The sequence below is a fragment of the Panthera tigris genome, chromosome A3, assembly GCF_018350195.1.
Source record: "Panthera tigris isolate Pti1 chromosome A3, P.tigris_Pti1_mat1.1, whole genome shotgun sequence".
Taxonomy (NCBI): domain Eukaryota; kingdom Metazoa; phylum Chordata; class Mammalia; order Carnivora; family Felidae; genus Panthera; species Panthera tigris.
Genome location: NC_056662.1, coordinates 41,065,820 through 41,083,649, shown reverse-complemented (window position 1 = coordinate 41,083,649; position 17,830 = coordinate 41,065,820). Strand labels below are relative to the sequence as shown.

The window sequence follows — 17,830 nt, the reverse complement described above, 5'->3', positions numbered from 1 at the left end:
GCAACCTAATTATATTTCTTGTCATAATTAGTTGCCTGTGTTTCTGTTATCTTATTTGATATATTGTGCTTTTCTTACACTCCTACTTATTTTTTTATTATTTGCATTATTGAATACACTTTTATGTTTGGTATGATCTTTCTGAGAAATTTAAAGAGTAAGATTTCTTCCTTTAATTCTATTGTGATTTAATTCTATTTGTGATTATCATCAAATTTTTCAAACTTATAGTGTCATAATCTATAGCAGAGCAAGATTTTTAGTTTTTGACTGAAGTCAGCATATTGTACAACCTTCCCCGCTTCCCACCATAATCTTTGCTGTATAAACTCTGGCATTGATACTTCCTTTCTTTTCTCTCCCTCTTTTTTATTTTCTCCCTTTCTTCGTTCCTCTTTTAACTATTGTATAAAAATGCAACAAACATAGAGAAGTTCACAAACAATATAGACAGCTCAATCAAAAAACCAAAAGCAACTAGAAAAACTATATATCCTTATGATAACTGTCCAGCCAGAAGCCCTGCTCATGGGCCAATCAGAACCTCTTCCCTAATCACCAAACTTAATCAGCACTCTAACTCAGAGTAATCACTACCTAGGTTTTCTTTATCATTTTCCCACTCAAACATGACTTTTCTAAATAGTATTGTTATCTTTTCCTGCTTTTTGAGCTTGATATAAATGAAATCGTACCCTGTGTAGGCTTCTGTACGTTTTTAATTTAACATTATCCATGCTTTAGCCTGTAATTTCAGTTTGTAGTTTCCAATAAGACTTTTGCTTCATCTTTATATTTATTCCTATGTAACTGGTCTTTTTCTTCTGATTGTTTTTGAATTTTTGTTTATCACTGGTGTTGAGCAAGGTGATTACAATGTACTCGGTTATAATTTTCTTTACCTTTCTTGTGCTTTGGGGTTGTAGAACTTCTTGGCTATGTGGGTGCATAGTTTTCATCAAAGTTTTGAAAATTTCAACTATTTTTACTTCAAGTATTTTTTTCCTCCTCCTCTCCCATGCTTGCCTTCAGAGATTTCAATTGATGTATATTGGAATTGGTATTACCTTTCACGTTCTTCTGTAGCTCACTGATGATCTTGTCAGTTTTCAGTCATTTATTCTCTGTGTTTCAATTTGGATAGTTTCTATTGCTACATCTTCAAATCCACTAATGTTTTCTTCTGCAGTGGCTAATCTGCCATTATTCCCATCAAGTGTAATTTTCATCTCTAGAAATTCAATTTGGGTCATTTTATATCTTTAATATCTCTAACATAAACAATACTTCTTTTAGCTTTCAGAAGATGTGGAATACAATTATAATACCTTTTAACATGGCTTTTCATATTCATTATGCTATCTGTGCCATTTCTGAATTGATTTATATTAACTGACTTCTCTTCTCTTATAGGTCATACCTTCCTGCTTATTCTCAAAATTGGTATCACAGGGGCACCTGGGTGGCTCAGTCGATTAAGCTTCTGACTTCAGCTCAGGTCACAATCTTGCGGTTCGTGGGTTCGAGACCTACATCAAACTCTGTGCTGACAGCTCAGAGATTGGAGCCTACTTTGGATTCTGTGTCTCCCTCTCTCCTGTCCCTCTCCTGCTCACGTTGTCTCTATCTCTCAAGAATAAATGAACATTAAAAAAATATTTTTTAAAAAGAATTGGTATCACTGATATTTATTTAGACTTATCCAATAATTAGTATTTACAGTGCTTGTAATTCTTTTCATTTGGTCCTTCTAGTACATTTGTGATAGACTTTATCATTCTATCCTCTGTATTTGTTCCCTTTCTTCTGCATTTGCCATCTCTACTGTTTTTACTTTGGATATATTCTTCTGACCTAAATTATAGTTCACAAATTCTCTTTTAGTTGTGTCTAATATGTGGTTAAACCATGAATCTATTCATTACATTCTTCATTTCAGTAATGGCATCTTTCACTTTTAGACTTTCCTTTATTTTTCTTTTATGTTGTTTTGTTTTGTTTTGAATTTCCAGTTCTCAGCTAAGTTTTTCAGTTTTGTCTTTATCCCCTGTAATAGCAGTCAGCAAAATTATTTTATACTTTATTCTTTATATACTTTATTTATATAATCTGTACTTTATTTCTATACTTTATTTTATAATAACTCTACTATTTTCAGCCCCAAAGGGCCTATTTCTCTTGACTGTTTTTTATGTTACCTTGTTTCTTTGGGGGGGGGGTGGCTATTTTTTTTTTTTTTTTTGTCTGTGTGTGCTGAACATTATGTTTAACAAATAGTTTTTGTAAATGGCTTGACATCTGTAATACTCTTCCTTTTCCATCTAATAAATGTTTTACATTTGTTTTTCTCAGGTGCCTATAGGGACTAGCATTCTGGGTTGGTCTTAGTTTAATTTGAGGATTGAGATGATTCAAAGCTGGGCACCAGTCTTTCAGAAAGCTGGTCTACTGTGGGTTCATTATTTCTGTTAGGGTACATATCTTTGGGGTTTCAACACAAAAACTAAGGGTTTACCGTGTTCCCTTGCCACTGTCAACAATGGGACTCCAGATACCTTTTGTAGAATCAGCAAATGACCTAAAATAAAAACAGCTTCAAATTCTGCGCTCACATCTCTGGATATGTATTTTTTACCAGAACCTGGTCTGACAATTATTCACTATCTTGTTAGCTCTCTGTTGCCTTTAAACAGAGTCCATAATTTTTGTTTATTTGTTTGTTTGTTTTGTTGGTGTAGGTTGTCTAGTTATCTTCAGTGACAATAATTGTCTATTTAGACTTTCATTCCTGAGAACACAAGTCTTTCCTTTTTCTTTCTCATTTTGAAACAATACACCATAATTTTCAAAGATAAAAGCAAAAATTTAAAACATTCTGATACCAAGTTTGAAGCAACTATTTCAACATTTTCATACATTTAATGAGTCTCTTATCATATAGTCATTTCCAAGTGAGTCTTTCTCAGTCTTTTTCCTTCCTTTCTATATTTCTTGTTTTTACACAGGATTTTTGTTAGTTTACTCAGAAAGGATACTTGAGGGGTGTATTTTCTTAATCTATGTATTCCTGAGAAAATATTACTCTTGACTTCATGCATGAATAATGACTTCACTAAATATAGAAACTGTGTCCTTCAGAGCAATGGAAATGTAACTCCATTTCATCTAGTATTTAGAATTGTAGAAGAAAGCTAATGCTAATCTGATTTTGGTACTTTGTAACCTGATTTTGATTTTCCTTTTTTTTTTTTATCACTTATCTTCAGAAATTCCATGAGGCTTTGTAGATTTCTGTTCTTATTTGAGTTTTCAGTATCTTGGCCTATAAATATGTGTACCCTTGTGTTTTGGGTGGAGGAGCTGGTTTGCATTAGGAAAACCTTTTTTCTCTTATTTTTCTAAAGATTGTTTCATTTCTGTTTGTTCTAGTCTCTCTTCTTGGTATTCTGAGGATATGTAGATTCAGTCTCCTAGATATATTCTCTATATGTCTCACATTTATTCTCATTGTTATCGTACCTTCATTTCTGTAGTTGTACATCCAATGCCTATAGAGTATAGGCAGGTAACTAAAATAAATAAATCCAGATGGGTACAAAAATAAGTGATGAGGATTGTGGAGAGCAAATTTCCCTTCCAAACTTGGCAGGTACCAATTACTTGATATTCATAGCTAATAAAATAGTATCAGATTCCATTCTGTCTCCAGAAAAACTAAAATTCTTGGTTTTTTTTTTGTTGTTGTTTGTTTGTTTGTTTTTTAATGTAGTAGTTCTCAGTAGAAAAAAAATGAAAAAGGAGTTCACAACTTACCATTGGGATGATCTTGGTCACACACAGAATGATCTGTTACTTCATTGTCTTTTGTAATACTATCGTCCTTTGCAGAATCTGACATGACAAACAAACAAAACCTCTAGTCAGCATTTTTTAAAGTTTATTATTTGTTTTGAGAGACAGCGCATCTGGGGGAGGGACAGAGAGAGAGGAGAGAGAAAGAATCCCAAGCAGGCTCCGCACTGCCAGTGCAGAGCCCGATGCAAGGCTCGGACCCACAAAGCCACAAGATCATGACCTGAGCCGAAACCAAGAGTCAGATGCTTAACCGACTGAGCCACCCCTAGTTAGCATTTTTAATTAGGAAGTAGGGCAGCTTCCAGCACTGACATGATAGCTCTATTTTTGGGGAATGTAATTTATTATTTTTAAAAAATATCATTAAAATACCTAAATATTTTCATCGATAAATAAGCTGTTCCTAAAGTACTGTGTAAGATGTTTGTACGAAGTTTACAAAGGTAAAGATGGTAGAAATTTGATTGGGTCATATTTTTGCAACAAAGAAGAAAATATAAGCAGGCTTTATGTATTAGTGAAAGTCTTTGGAGAATTGTGCAAAAGGATATGAAAGGAAGGCAAAGTAGAGGAGATTAAAGGAACATCAGTTTTAATGTTCTTAATGCTTCCATTACTGCAATTGTTCATGTATGGGAGCCTTGAGTCCCTGAAAAAGCCAGATGCAGACCTTTGAAATCCAGTTGTAATTAAGTTCATCTTCCTGAGGAACCCTACCAGTAGAACAATAGCAAAGGGGAATGCAAACCTTCTGTTCTGGGCAATTTCATCCTCTCCCTCGAATAGCACATTTAAATGTGAAATCAGCATAAGTTCTTCTTTTGTTATATGATACACTTACAGGAAATAACATGGCCAACTAGATTTCAGTGACTATGGACTCTTACAAGACTACACAGGATTCCTTGTTGGATATTTGAGGCATCCTTGTAGGCTCTTTAGAAAGCCATTGGAAACAGCATGTGGGTGGGTTAGTGGCAAGACAGAAATGGGTCTTTCATTCATTCCAAAAATATTTATTAAGGGCCAACTCTATACCAGGCACTTCTTGAAGCTGGGGCGTCAATTGTAACTGACTCTGCACTCCTAGAGGTTATAATCTAGGGTGTATTTTCATGCAGCTAAAAGGGTGGTAATCTAAAGATATCTAAAAGCCATGAGCTAATCTTCCATGAATATGGCCATGGAGAAAACTGGGGATGGCCGACTGACACTTCTATTACAAATGGGTTCTCTACTAAGTTCACATTGCTCCACTGAGTTGCAACTCTGAACAGAGAGGAATTCAGATGGAGTCTCAAATAAATCATTTTTCCTTTGTTTCCTTATTCCTTTTCCCTCTCTCCCTCCCCACACTTGGAGATAGTTTTAAACAATATGGTTTAGAATATTATGAGAAAGTTTGTTTCTTGAACCTGCCACAAGCAACATTTGATGGACAAGTGAGAAACCTGGGTAGTTAACATATGATTCAAATTTAATAACCAGTGAAGCAAGTATACACCCAAAGTGTATGATTTTAATTAACTGCAAATAATTCCCCCAAGGCAAATGTTTAATTATCTGCACAGCTTCTTTATTTCTTTTTGAGACTGACAGTAAGTTTCAAAGTCCAAATTTGGAAGCAAAACTGAACATAGACACATTTCCAAACAGTTTTCTCACTCAAGTCAAAATTTTTTAAACCAGTTCCCATTAAAACATGCCTTTTTAATTTTCGCTCTAACATGTGGATTAAAAACAAATCCTTGAATACTTTCTTCCACATTAACACTGAAAGTGAACAATGATTTTAAAAAGGTGCTATATGAATCAGGCTAAATTTTAATTTTGAAAATTTTATTTGTTTGTAGAAAATGGCATCATTTGATATGTAGTCTTGGGCAATACTCATTTCCCTCAACATTAATGTTTTAAGATGATCCAAGATTTTGCATGTGTTTAAAATATATTTATTTACAATCCACAATAATTCATTATACTTTATAATTTACATAAACATTATGTTTCATGCACCAAATATTATATAAGAAATGTCTTTTAAAAAGTGACTTACATTGAGTTTATTGGTTTAATTATTCACATATGATGGGTGATAGTATTTGAAAAATTAATCTCTAGACTATCACTAAAATCTATGTCTCTAGCAAATTAATTGAACTTTCAGTTTCAATTTCCTTGGAGAGTTGTTTTCACGTTGCTAAGGTAGGTGTCTTCTGATATTATGTCCTCTAATCTATATGTAACGTATTTCATTGAATCCAAGACGGCATCAATTGTTATTTTCACCATTATATAGGATTAGAAAAAAAAAATGCTACCAAATGGACTATAAATAACACACTATTAATTTAAGAATGTGTTCGAGTTTTCGAAATAAAATATATAAAACACTATGTATATTGTAGAACTATATTCTGTGTGTACACAAGTACATGTCTTTATGTGATGGCAAGGATTTCCTAACAACACGACCGATCGCCGAACCCACAAGTTAATATTGCTTTGTATGTGAAATGGTTGCACCTCCACATACAACAATAAAGCTAGATGAAAGCGGTAAGACCATGACCGCATCCACACATGACCACGTGGTTATGAAAGACTGTTTCCATTGCTGTTTCTCTTTCCAAAGGGCTATTTGAATTCCTAGTCACATGAACCTTGGCAAGACTGGATGTTGAATGTTTTAAATCATAGATCCTATTATATTATACTTAGTTGGGGGTTTGAAATGACAGTGGAGCTTTTGTGTCTAGGGGGTGATGAAAGTTGCACTGTATATGTATAAAATATTATTCATAACGAGAAAGTAAGAAAATATATCTAGTATAGATGGTCACTAAAAGAGTGTATTATTTCTATGTGAAAAATGTAGTGGTATATACTAAATTCTTGCAGTACCTTGGATTCATCTTATTTTATTCTAAAAATTATCATGTGGTAATGTTCAAAAAATGTAAAGGGGTTATCACCTAATTCTCAGATTCAGTCAATGCTATTTTAATAGCAGAGAACTGGAATTAAATTTATATGTAGATTCTGACTTTCAAAATCTTTAAGGTCAATGTTCTATTAGAAAATTTTTTCAAATGCAAATATTAAGTTGAATATTCAAGCCAAAGTTCTGAAGATAGATTATCTTCTAAGATTAACAAGAATAAAAAGATATACTTTCATAAATTAAAACAAAATCTCCTCATTTAAGAAGTTGAAAAGCTTTAAAAGAATATTTAAAATAGATTAAAATTAAAAAAAAACCATGAAACAAATTCTAAACAGTAGGCCATCTTTAATGCAGTCAATTACACATATCTATATGGAATAGGACATGTATAGATTGAAGATGTGATGGTAAATGATCAAACTATTGAATTTTCAATACACATATCTAAACCATAAATCAAAATAGGTACTATCACTTTCGAAAATGTCCCCTTAACAACAAAAGTTCTTAGCCTTAGTTACGAACTTAGTTCTTAACCCTTGAATATACTCTAGGGGTCCACAAACCTTTTTGAATTGATATGTAAAATGTATACATATATTGTTACTCATTTCTCTAGAAGGAGACTGCTTCCATCATATTCTAATATGTCAGCAAGGTTAAAAATAACTATAGAAATTTACACCTTAATGCTAGTGACACTGCTATTTTACAAAAGATTTTTAAGATTATAATTGAGAATTATCCACAGAACTTGATGCCCACTTCATGAATTTATAAGTGATGTCTCTTTTTGAATTCTTAAGGTAGATTTGACTTGAGGAAATAGCCAAAAACATACACAGATGTGTTTAATAAATGAAGTGGGCAATCCAGCTGGTAAACAACATTTTGCATCAAAATTAGAAATGACTATAAAGTACAAAATGGAATGGTGATTAACAGTCTTTGAAAACATTTTCAAGTCAGGAGATGTGCAAAAATCCATCTAGTGAAAAAGGTAATCCCTGCCTATACTATTTAGAATTGCAGCAAGAGGTCATGTTGGTGCAGAAGTTCCAAGGAGTCTGAACAAAATACATGCTATTTACAAACACCTATGTCTGATCTATTTGCTTTGTAGCATGTACACATTCATACATGAGTCTCCTACCTTGATGCAAAAGTTGCCCAGAAACACAGTTGCCTGGATTTCCTCTGATTCTTGTCAACTGTTTCGATTACAAGAAGCAAAACATTTATCCTGGCCTGCTCATTTGAATCGCTGGTTTATTATGTGAAGCAATTAGAATGAAGTAGTTTTTCCTCCATCTGAACGGTGTGTTTATCCACAATAAACTAGAGTCTTCACAGCCGATTATGGTCTCACTGAAGCTTTGCAGTGACTATTCCTCTATATAGGAAAAATATATCCTGCAATACATTTCCAGAGTATTCCGATGGCAATGACCTAAACTGTAGTTGGTCTCAGTGCAGCTGGATATACAAGGCTGCTCTATATTTACCTGAAAAGTAACTGGGTCCCTAGGACAGGCCGTTGCCCTGAGCACTGGGAGGCCAGACTGAGCTAGGATCGGTCATTTGTCTTCATTATGCAATTATTAACCCCCATTAAAAGGGGCCAATCATTCCCAGAGTTATGGAATCTGGGTACTAACAGTCTCTGAGGCACAGCTGAGAAAACTACCATCATGTACCACTAACTTTGCTTCTATTAGAAACCACATGCCAAATTCCAAACAGTAACTTGTGTAAACCAGTTGATACCTACACTGGAGGTGGTATTTTTCTGCGGTTGTTACTGAAAATATAAGCAAGTAAGAGGATCAATCGGGACAGATGGACACTGGCTTGGGGTTGTGATTCTGGATTTACAACATCATGCTTCCTAACTCTAGGAAAACCCATTCACCTTACATAATCTTGGTTTCTGCACATAGGAACTGAGGGTGCTGAACCAGATAATCTCTCTAAATTCCTTACAATGCTAATCTGCTGATGTATCCAAATGATCTCTTTGTTCTGACAACAACCTCTGTAAATGTTCAGGCTTCCCTCATTATCTGCCTACCTGAGTTGGGCTGTTCTCACTGTGAGATTTATATTATTTATAAAATAAAGGTTAATGGTGGGGGAAAGGAGTGCCATGTGACATCAGTGCCACACTGGCCATTGTTAACTCTGTGACTCGACGAAGGATCATCACAATGTCTAATAGAACAGCTGGATATGAAGCCAGGCTGGACTATGATGGAAAAAGAAATGCTTAATTACCCTTTTCCATCAAGTTAATTTTTCCCCCTTGGCAATGTAAACAAAGGCAAATCTGCTCTTGTTTCCAGTTGTCTGTGACCTGCTATCCTTGACCTCCATCCTTCAGATTCCTTTCTGATCTTGCCTCCCTCTATCTCTCTATGCCTTGTCTAGCAGGATTTCTTGATATCCTTTTTTTTTTTTTAAAGGATTAAAAAAAAAAAAATCTGACCAGGCCACAGGCATGAAAAGTAGCTATGGTTCTGTGTGTAAATTGACTTGGAATTCTATAAATATGTTGATCTATAAATCAGGGAATGTTTTATTTATACTTCTTAATTCAATCTGATAATGAAAAGTCTTTGAGAGAACATTCCCTGTAGGAGAAATGATGAGGGCTTTTTGGGTCTTAACTCTGAGCATAGTCACAGTCTGGCAGCTGGCCACCACTTCTCAGTTACTTTATTTCATGGAGAAGTTGAGGCAGTAGCGACAGTCTATCTCCAGATTCATAAATGCTTCAACCTTTGGGTTCAGGTTGTTTTCAGCCAGATACTTGGGTAGTGTGGCTGGGATGCAGGGACCCCACACTGCTGAGAGCCAGACATTTTTTTCCTACATTCCTAATGGACTGAGTCAAAACTCACCTCGTTGGAGCACAGCTTGTCTTTTCCCCCAAGTGATGTAAAGACACATGTTTGGAGACATTTGGACTTTTCGTGGGAGTTACTAATTTTCTGTGAACTTCAAAGACCTGGATGATTTCTCCTTAGCACCTATTTATTCCTCACATCTCAAAGGATCCACAAGCCTATCCAAATGAAAATGGTTGCATGTCCTCACTTTTTTCAGTTTTTTTTTCAATGTCCTTCTGTGCTACTGAATACAATTCTATAATATGAAGAGCTGCAGAGTGGTTCACTTTGTGGATCTACCACAAGCTATTTTACTACTGCTTCTATTCTTGGACAATCAGGTTGCATCCAATTTTCTGCCATTATAAATAATCCTATGATATTGTGATATTGGATGCCCCAAAGCTGGATTCACTCTACTGTTCTTTCTCTTACCTCTTCCAGCCCATTTCTACCTCTGTGGTCTAGATAGTTTAGATCTCTCTATACCTAAGCCTTATAATCGACCATGCTCCACCAATATCCCATTGGGATACTCCTGAGATCACAGCAGATGGTTCCAGGAGATGGGCTCCTTTCTGAGACTCTGAGTGAGGGCATTCTTTCCTTGGATGAACCAGAAGTACCCAGCAGCTAATGCCCAACTGGAGACTCCCTAAAGGCTTCAGGAGATAAAACCTGTTTCCTCACCTCTCTGTGGGACAATTTTGAATATACTCTACACTTCTTAGAGAAATGGAGTCCCAGTTCCCCTCAGCAGTAACCTGCTCACTAATGTACCCTCTTTTGTCTGTGTTCCTCTCCCTTACCTACTTCCTTATGCCTTACCCGTGCTTCCTGGGACCACCTCTCAAATAAACCCTTTGCCACCATATCATTGTCTCAGAATTTTGCTTTTGGAGAACCCGAACTAAGATAGCCAAGATATTCACTATCAGTCTCTTGGCAGAGATTTACTGAAAGAGAAGGGAGGAACCACAAGCCTTGGATGAGGTGGAACAAAGAAGGATAATGAGCAACTTGGTGACTTTAGAAGAGTAGGAAGAAGGAAAGAAGGTAGGAAGTCTTGGACGCTCCTTGAGTGGACAACTCTTTGAGGAGTTGCCTGAATCTCTAGACGAACTGCCTGAGCTGCTGTTGCCTCCAGATGATCCAGTTCTTGGGGATGATGAAATGGTTTCTTCGAAGACTCACTGACTTTCCTACCAATTGAAGTAACCTCAGTATATGTCGCTTCTGCATAGCTTGTGTGAGTTTGACTTTACTTCCTTTGTAGTGTTTGTGAGTTCATTATCTAATCTTAATGTGTATGTGTGTACTTCAAATGTTTCTAAAGTGCCTTTTACAAATGTTACTTTTAGAAGTATAGTGTTCTTTTAGATCCATTTTTTAAAACACTCACTGTTTTAGGTGTTTCAAATGTACAGCACTTTCATGAACCTTGCACACAGATTGAAAAATACTGAACCAAGAAACTTAGAGAAAGTTAAAGAGGGGAACAGCCTGGTCATGCAGAATAAAACAAGTTCAGTAAATTTCATTTCCAGATATGACCCTGGTGGGGGAAAAATCAGGTGACATCTGGTATTACAGGAAATGGGGTGTATAGAGGCATTTGTATGATGAAGGCAATGTTTTGCCTCATAAACTGAGAAAAATGTGTTAAAACAAAATACTGCAAAATGTGATTTTATGAGGACCTTGGGAAGTATACTAAGGATTAACTCAAAGTGTTTTTTTTTTTTTTTAATTTCTAGGAAGAAATAGTAAGATAATGTATTTTAATCCACTAGTATTTTACACTAAATTTAACTGTGAGTTCTAGAAATTATTATAATTGTTTTTTTCTAATGTAATGGCTGACTATATTAGTCTGCTTGGGTTGCCATAACAAAATACCACGGGCTGAGTGGCTTAAACAACAGATTTTTTTTTTTTCATAGCTCTGGAAGCTAGAAGTCCAAGATCAAGGTACTGGCTCATTTAGTTTCAGGTGGTGGTGCTCTTCCCGGTTTGCAGAAGGCTGCCTTCTTGCTGTGTCCTCACACAAATCAGTGTGTGTGCAGAAGGAAAGACAGAAATTGAGATCTCTCCTTCTCTTCTTAATAAGGCCACTGCTCCCATCAGGACCTACTCTAAAGCTAATTACCTCCCAAAGACCCCACCTCCAAATACCATCACAGCAGGGGCTCTGGCTCAACATATGACATTTGTGTTTGGGGAGCATGCAAACATCGCTCCACAACACTGACATGTACATTTTGGAACATGTAGGTTTGGATGATTTAACTTTTGAATGTTGGCCATTCAAGTTGGTATCCCTGATGCACAGCAGAACAAAGTCTCAACATGGAGGTGGAGATGGAATTTTCCCTAAATGTGTGGTTCCCTTTTCCCATTTCAATTCTCTCAAATTAATTTTCATTGATCCTTAAACTGCATCAGTCACTGTTTGGGTGAAAAAGTAGCGATGAGGGAATCTGGGGTGATATCCAGAAAAATAACTGGCATTCCTGTCAGCTAATCAGAATGGACATGTCCACGGGGGCAGGGTTCCGGAGCCTGCTGCCTTGTCTGGGATGACAGGATGGTAGTGAAAATTACTTGCAAAGAGGGGAGTTTAGTCACTGTTTGCCAAACACCATGTAAATATTTTGGCATTTTACAAGTACTTGCAGAAGTACCAGACTGTACTGGAAGATTATCAGTTCTGCGTATAGTACAGAACTATATTGATAAGTTCCCGAAAAAGATAGTGAGAATAGTTCCATAACCAACAGTCTCTGATGATTTCACATTGGTGGAAAAAATGAGAAGTGGCTTTACTCTTATAGACCAAAAGACTCTACAATGTAAGGACTGAATAGTTCTCAACCACACATTTGTGATGTCATTTTATTTTGTGGCCCTACCTAATAAAGCACCACAGCAAATAGAATCATTGCAAACTTTAAAATAAAACCCAAAACCAGCAGAAGGCAGGAGATAATAAAGACTAGAGCAGAAATTAATGCTATCGAAACCAAAAAACAAAACAAAACAAAACAAAACAAAACAGTAGAACAGATCAATGAAACCAGAAGCTGGTTCTTTGAAAGAATTCACAAAATTGATAAACCACTAGCCACTTTGATTAAGAAGAAAAAGGAAAGGACCCAAATAAATAAAATCAAGAATGAAAGAGGAGAGATCACGAGCAACATAACAGAAATAAAAACAATAATAAGAGAATATTATAAGCAATTATATGCCAGTAAAATGGGTAATCTGGAAGATATTGACAAATTACTAGAAACATATACACTACCAAAAGTGAAACAGGAAGAAATAGACAATTTTAACAGACCCATAACCAGTAAGGAAATCGATTAGTAATCAAAAATCTGCCAAAAAACAAGAGTCCAGGGCCAGATGGCTTTCCAGGGGAATTCTACCAAACATTTAAGGAAGAGTTAACACCTATTCTCTTGAAACTGTTCCAAAAAATAGAAATGGAAGGGAAACTTCCAAACTCTTTCTATGAAGCCAGCATTACCTTGATTCCAAAACCAGACAGAGACCCCACTAAAAAGGAGAACTATAGACGAATTTCCCTGATGAACATGGATGTAAAAATCCTCAATAAGATATTAGCCAACCGGATCCAACAATACATTAAAAAAAATTATTCACCACGACCAAGTGGGATTTATACCTGGCATGCAGGGCTGGTTCAATATCCACAAAACAATTAACGTGATTCATCACATCAATAAAAGAAAGGACAAGAACCATATGATCCTCTCAATAGATGCGGAGAAAGAATTTGACAAAATACAACATCATTTCTTGATAAAAATCCTCAAGAAAGTAGGGATAGAAGGATCATCCTTGAGATCATAAAAGCCATATATGAATGACCCAACACTAATATCATCCTCAATGGGGATGATAGCTTTCCCCCTAAGGTCAGGAACAAGACAAAGATGTCCACTCTCACCACTGTTTTTCAACATAGTATTGGAAGTCTTAGCCTCTGCAATCAGACAACATAAAGAAATAAAAGGCATCCAAATCAGCCAGGAGGAGGTCAATTTTTCACTCTTTGCAGATGACATGATACTCTATATGGAAAACCCAAAAGATTCCACCAAAAAACTGCTAGAATTGATTCATGAATTCAGCAAAGTTGCAGGATATAAATTCAATGCACAAAAATCGCTTGTATTCTTTTACACGAACAATGAAGTGACAGAAAGAGAAATCAAGGAATTGATCCCATTTACAGTTGCACAAAAAACCATAAAATACCTAGGAATAAATCTAACCAAAAAGGTGAAAAATCTATACGCTGAAAAATATAGAAAGCTTATGAAAGAAATTGAAGAAGACAAAAAAAAAAATGGAAAAAGATTCCATGCTCCTGGATAGGAAGAACAAATATTGTTAAAATGTCAATACTACCCAAAGCAATCTACATATTCCATGCAATCCCTATCAAAGTAACACCAGCATTCTTCACAGAACTACAACAAATAATCCTAAAATTTGGAACCAAAAAAGACCCTGAATAGCCAAAGCGATCTTGAAAAAGAAAACCAAACCAGGAGGCATCACAATCCCAGACTTCAAGCTATACTACAAAGCTTTAATCATCAAAACAGTATTGTACTGGCACAAGAACAGACACTCAGATCAATGGAACAAAATAGAGAACCCAGAAATGGATCCACAAACGTATGGGCAACTAATCTTTGACAAAGCAGGAAAGAATATCCAATGGAATAAAGACAGTCTCTTCAGCAAGTGGTGCTGGGAAAACTGGACAGCGACATGCAGAAGAATGAACCTGGACCACTTTATTACACCATACACAAAAATAAACTCAAAATGGATGAAAGACCTCAATGTAAGACAGGAAGCCATCAAAATCCTCGATGAGAAAGCAGGAAAAAACCTCTTTGATCTTGCCCTCGCAAATTCTTACTCAACATGTCTCTGGAGGCAAGGGAAAGAAAAGCAAAAATGAACTACTGGGACCTCATCAAAATAAAAAGCTTCTGCACAGTGAAGGAAACAATCAGCAAAACTAAAAGGCAGCTGACAGAATGGGAGAAAATATTTGCAAATGACATATCAGATAAAGGGTTAGTATCCAAAATCTATAAAGAACTTATCAAACTCAACACCCAAAAGAACAAATAATCCAGTGAACAAATGGGCAAAAGACATGAATACATGAATAGACACTCCTCTAAGGAAGACATCCAGATGGCCAACCGACACACAAAAAAATGCTCAACATCACTCATCATCAGGGAAATACAAATCAAAACCACAATGAGATACCACCTTACACCTGTCAGAATGGCTAACATTAACAACTCAGGCAACAACAGATGTTGGTGAGGATGCAGAGAAAGAGGATCTCTTTTGCAGTGTTGGTGGCAATGCAAGCTGATGCAGCCACTCTGGAAAACAGTATGGAAGTTCCTCAAAAAACTGAAAATAGAACTACCCTACTATCCAGCAATTACACTACTAGGCATTTATCCACGGGATACAGGTGTGCTGTTTTGAAGGGACACATGCACCCCAATGTTTATAGCAGCACTATCAACAATAGCCAAAGTATGGAAAGAGCCCAAATGTCCATCGATGGATGAATGGATGCAGAAGAGGTGGTATATATATACCATGGAGTATTACTCAGCAATCAAAAAGAATGAAATCTTGCCATTTGCAACTACGTGGATGGAACTGGAGGGTATTATGCTAAGTGAAATTAGTCAGTCATAGAAAGACAAACACCATATGACTTCACTCATATGAGGACTTTAAGAGACAAAACAGATACACATAAGGAAAGGGAAACAAAAATAATATAAAAAAAGGGAGGGGGACAAAACAGAAGAGACTCATAAAATATGGAGAACAAACTGAGGGTTGCTGGAGGGGTTGTGGGAGGGGGGATGGGCTAAATGGGTAAGGGGCATTAAGGAATCTACTCCTGAAATCATTGTTTCACTATATGCTAACTAATTTGGATGAAAATTTTAAAAAATAAAAAAATAAAATTAAAAAAAAGAGTTAAAAATTACTCTTTAAAAAAAAGTTGTGTTCAGAGTTTTTGAGGAAAAAAGATACCCTGGAATTCTTAACTTTTCACTGAAGATAAATATACATAAAGAAAAGTGCAAATTTCACGTAGTATACAGCATGATGGATTATCACAAACTGAACACTCTTGTATAACTAGCACCAGCTCAAGAAACAGAACACATCATGTCTTGGCAGCTCTGCTCATCATCCTTTTCAGCCACTACCCTCCCTCTGAAAATCACCACTCTGACTTCCAACAGCATTTATCAGTTGTCCCTGTTTTCAGACTTTAGATAAATGGAATGGTACACAATACATGCTCTTCTCTGGTTTCTTTCGCCTGACATTCTGCTGGTGAAATTCATTCATATGGTTCCTAGGGAAAATGAAGTTTAATTGCACTATGAAGGCTGGCCAAGTCAATGGATCCTGTGGTGAATCTTATTGGAAGAGTAAAAATAATGTTTTTTTCTCTTTGCAAACATCAAACATTCACTGCTTCCCCATACTTTGCCATCAACTTATTATTTCCTAACTACAGTGGTTCTTAAGTATCAGTGTGCACTGGGATCTCCTGGAAGGATTTTTAACATACAGCCTGTGGGGGCCCCTCCCTCCAGAGTGTCTGATGGCGTAGGTCTGGGGTGAGGCCTGAGAGACTGCATTTCTAACAACTTCCTAGGTGATGCTGATTCTGCTGCTCCAGGGACCACTCTTTAAGCACCACTGCTGGAATATATTGAATTTGTTAACCAAAGCCCAATCTGTGTGCATTTCTTTTCTGCATCTAAGTCAACTTGCATTTAGAGTAGGATTTTTTTTTTTTGTAATTAGTATCCTCATATGGATTGCCCACAGATTCTCCATTGAAGGGAGAGCAGCATCTCATTTGCGGTGGGAAGCACGGTTCTATGAGTGGCTGGATCTGTGTGAACCATATCAACACATGAAAACGACAGAGCCATTTCAGAGCATCTCCTTTTCAACATTGGATATATTGGATCTTACTGCTAAAAATCTGAAACTCCTTGCAGCTTTACATGTAGCCAGAAAAATAAATCTGCCTAAGTGTTAAGAAAGGCCCAGGTCATATCATTGCTGCTTGTATCAAATCCTGCAAGCAAGAGCTCCTAAGGAATAAAGCTTCAAGACTAAAAGTGATAAAACATCACTACCACATGTTTCTTCTCAAGCTAATTCTACATACTGTCCAATACATTAGCCACTAGCCACATGTGGCCAGTAAGTCCTTGCAATGTGGCAAGTCTGAATGACACGTTACATAAGTGCAAAATATGCACCTGACTCTTACAGACTCAGTACAAAAAAAGAATGTAAAATATATCAATATTTTTTATATTGTCTTCATGATGAAATTATTATATTTTGGATATGTTTGTTAAATAAAATATTTTATTAAAACAATTTTCACCTTTTCCTTTTTTCTTCCTTAATGTGTCTATTAGAAAATTTAAAATTATAGATGTGGTTCTCATTTGTGTCTCATATTTATCTCTAGGGGACAGTGCTGTTCTAGAGAACTCAGTATAAGCCTGAGTTATACAAATAACTAAAGATGTATTTATTTGAAAGCCAGAGTTATGAAGATGGGAAATTGTAGCTTGCCAAAGGATGGTCCATCAAAAACTAGAAAATCTACTTGGGCTTATGGAAAAACACCTGCAAATGCTAATAGAGATAGCTGGGGAGAAGAGTCTAATTAGGTATAATTGGAGAGGATGCTCTGAAAAGGAATTAGAGGAAGAAAGAGAATGAAAAATGTATGACAACCACCACACTAAAAAACTATTTATGCCCCAATGATATCTAATAGTTGAAAATTTTTGCTTTATATTGATTTGACCCAAACTTCTTAGCCTGGCATTCAGGGTTCTCCATAATGAGGGCTCAAACTTAGCAACAAATTAAAGAGTGGATGGATGGATCCATCATGAAGCTAAGGGGATCTATTCATGACACCTAAAATAGATGGTCTGATGTCCTACTTCCACCCTTTCGTGGATGCTCTTCTTCTCAATGAGAATAACTTCTTTCCAGT

The 17,830-nt window shown here is 36.0% G+C and overlaps 1 protein-coding gene across 1 annotated transcript in view; it reads right to left on the bottom strand.

The window, feature by feature from the left end:
- Window positions 1–17,830, bottom strand: part of MACROD2 (mono-ADP ribosylhydrolase 2) — a 2,018,887-nt gene that overhangs the window by 76,032 nt on the left and 1,925,025 nt on the right. Inside the window, exon 14 of the mRNA XM_042980930.1 lies at window positions 3,814–3,891. Within this exon, the coding sequence (XP_042836864.1) occupies window positions 3,814–3,891 (78 nt within the window). The remainder of the gene's footprint in view (window positions 1–3,813; window positions 3,892–17,830) is intronic.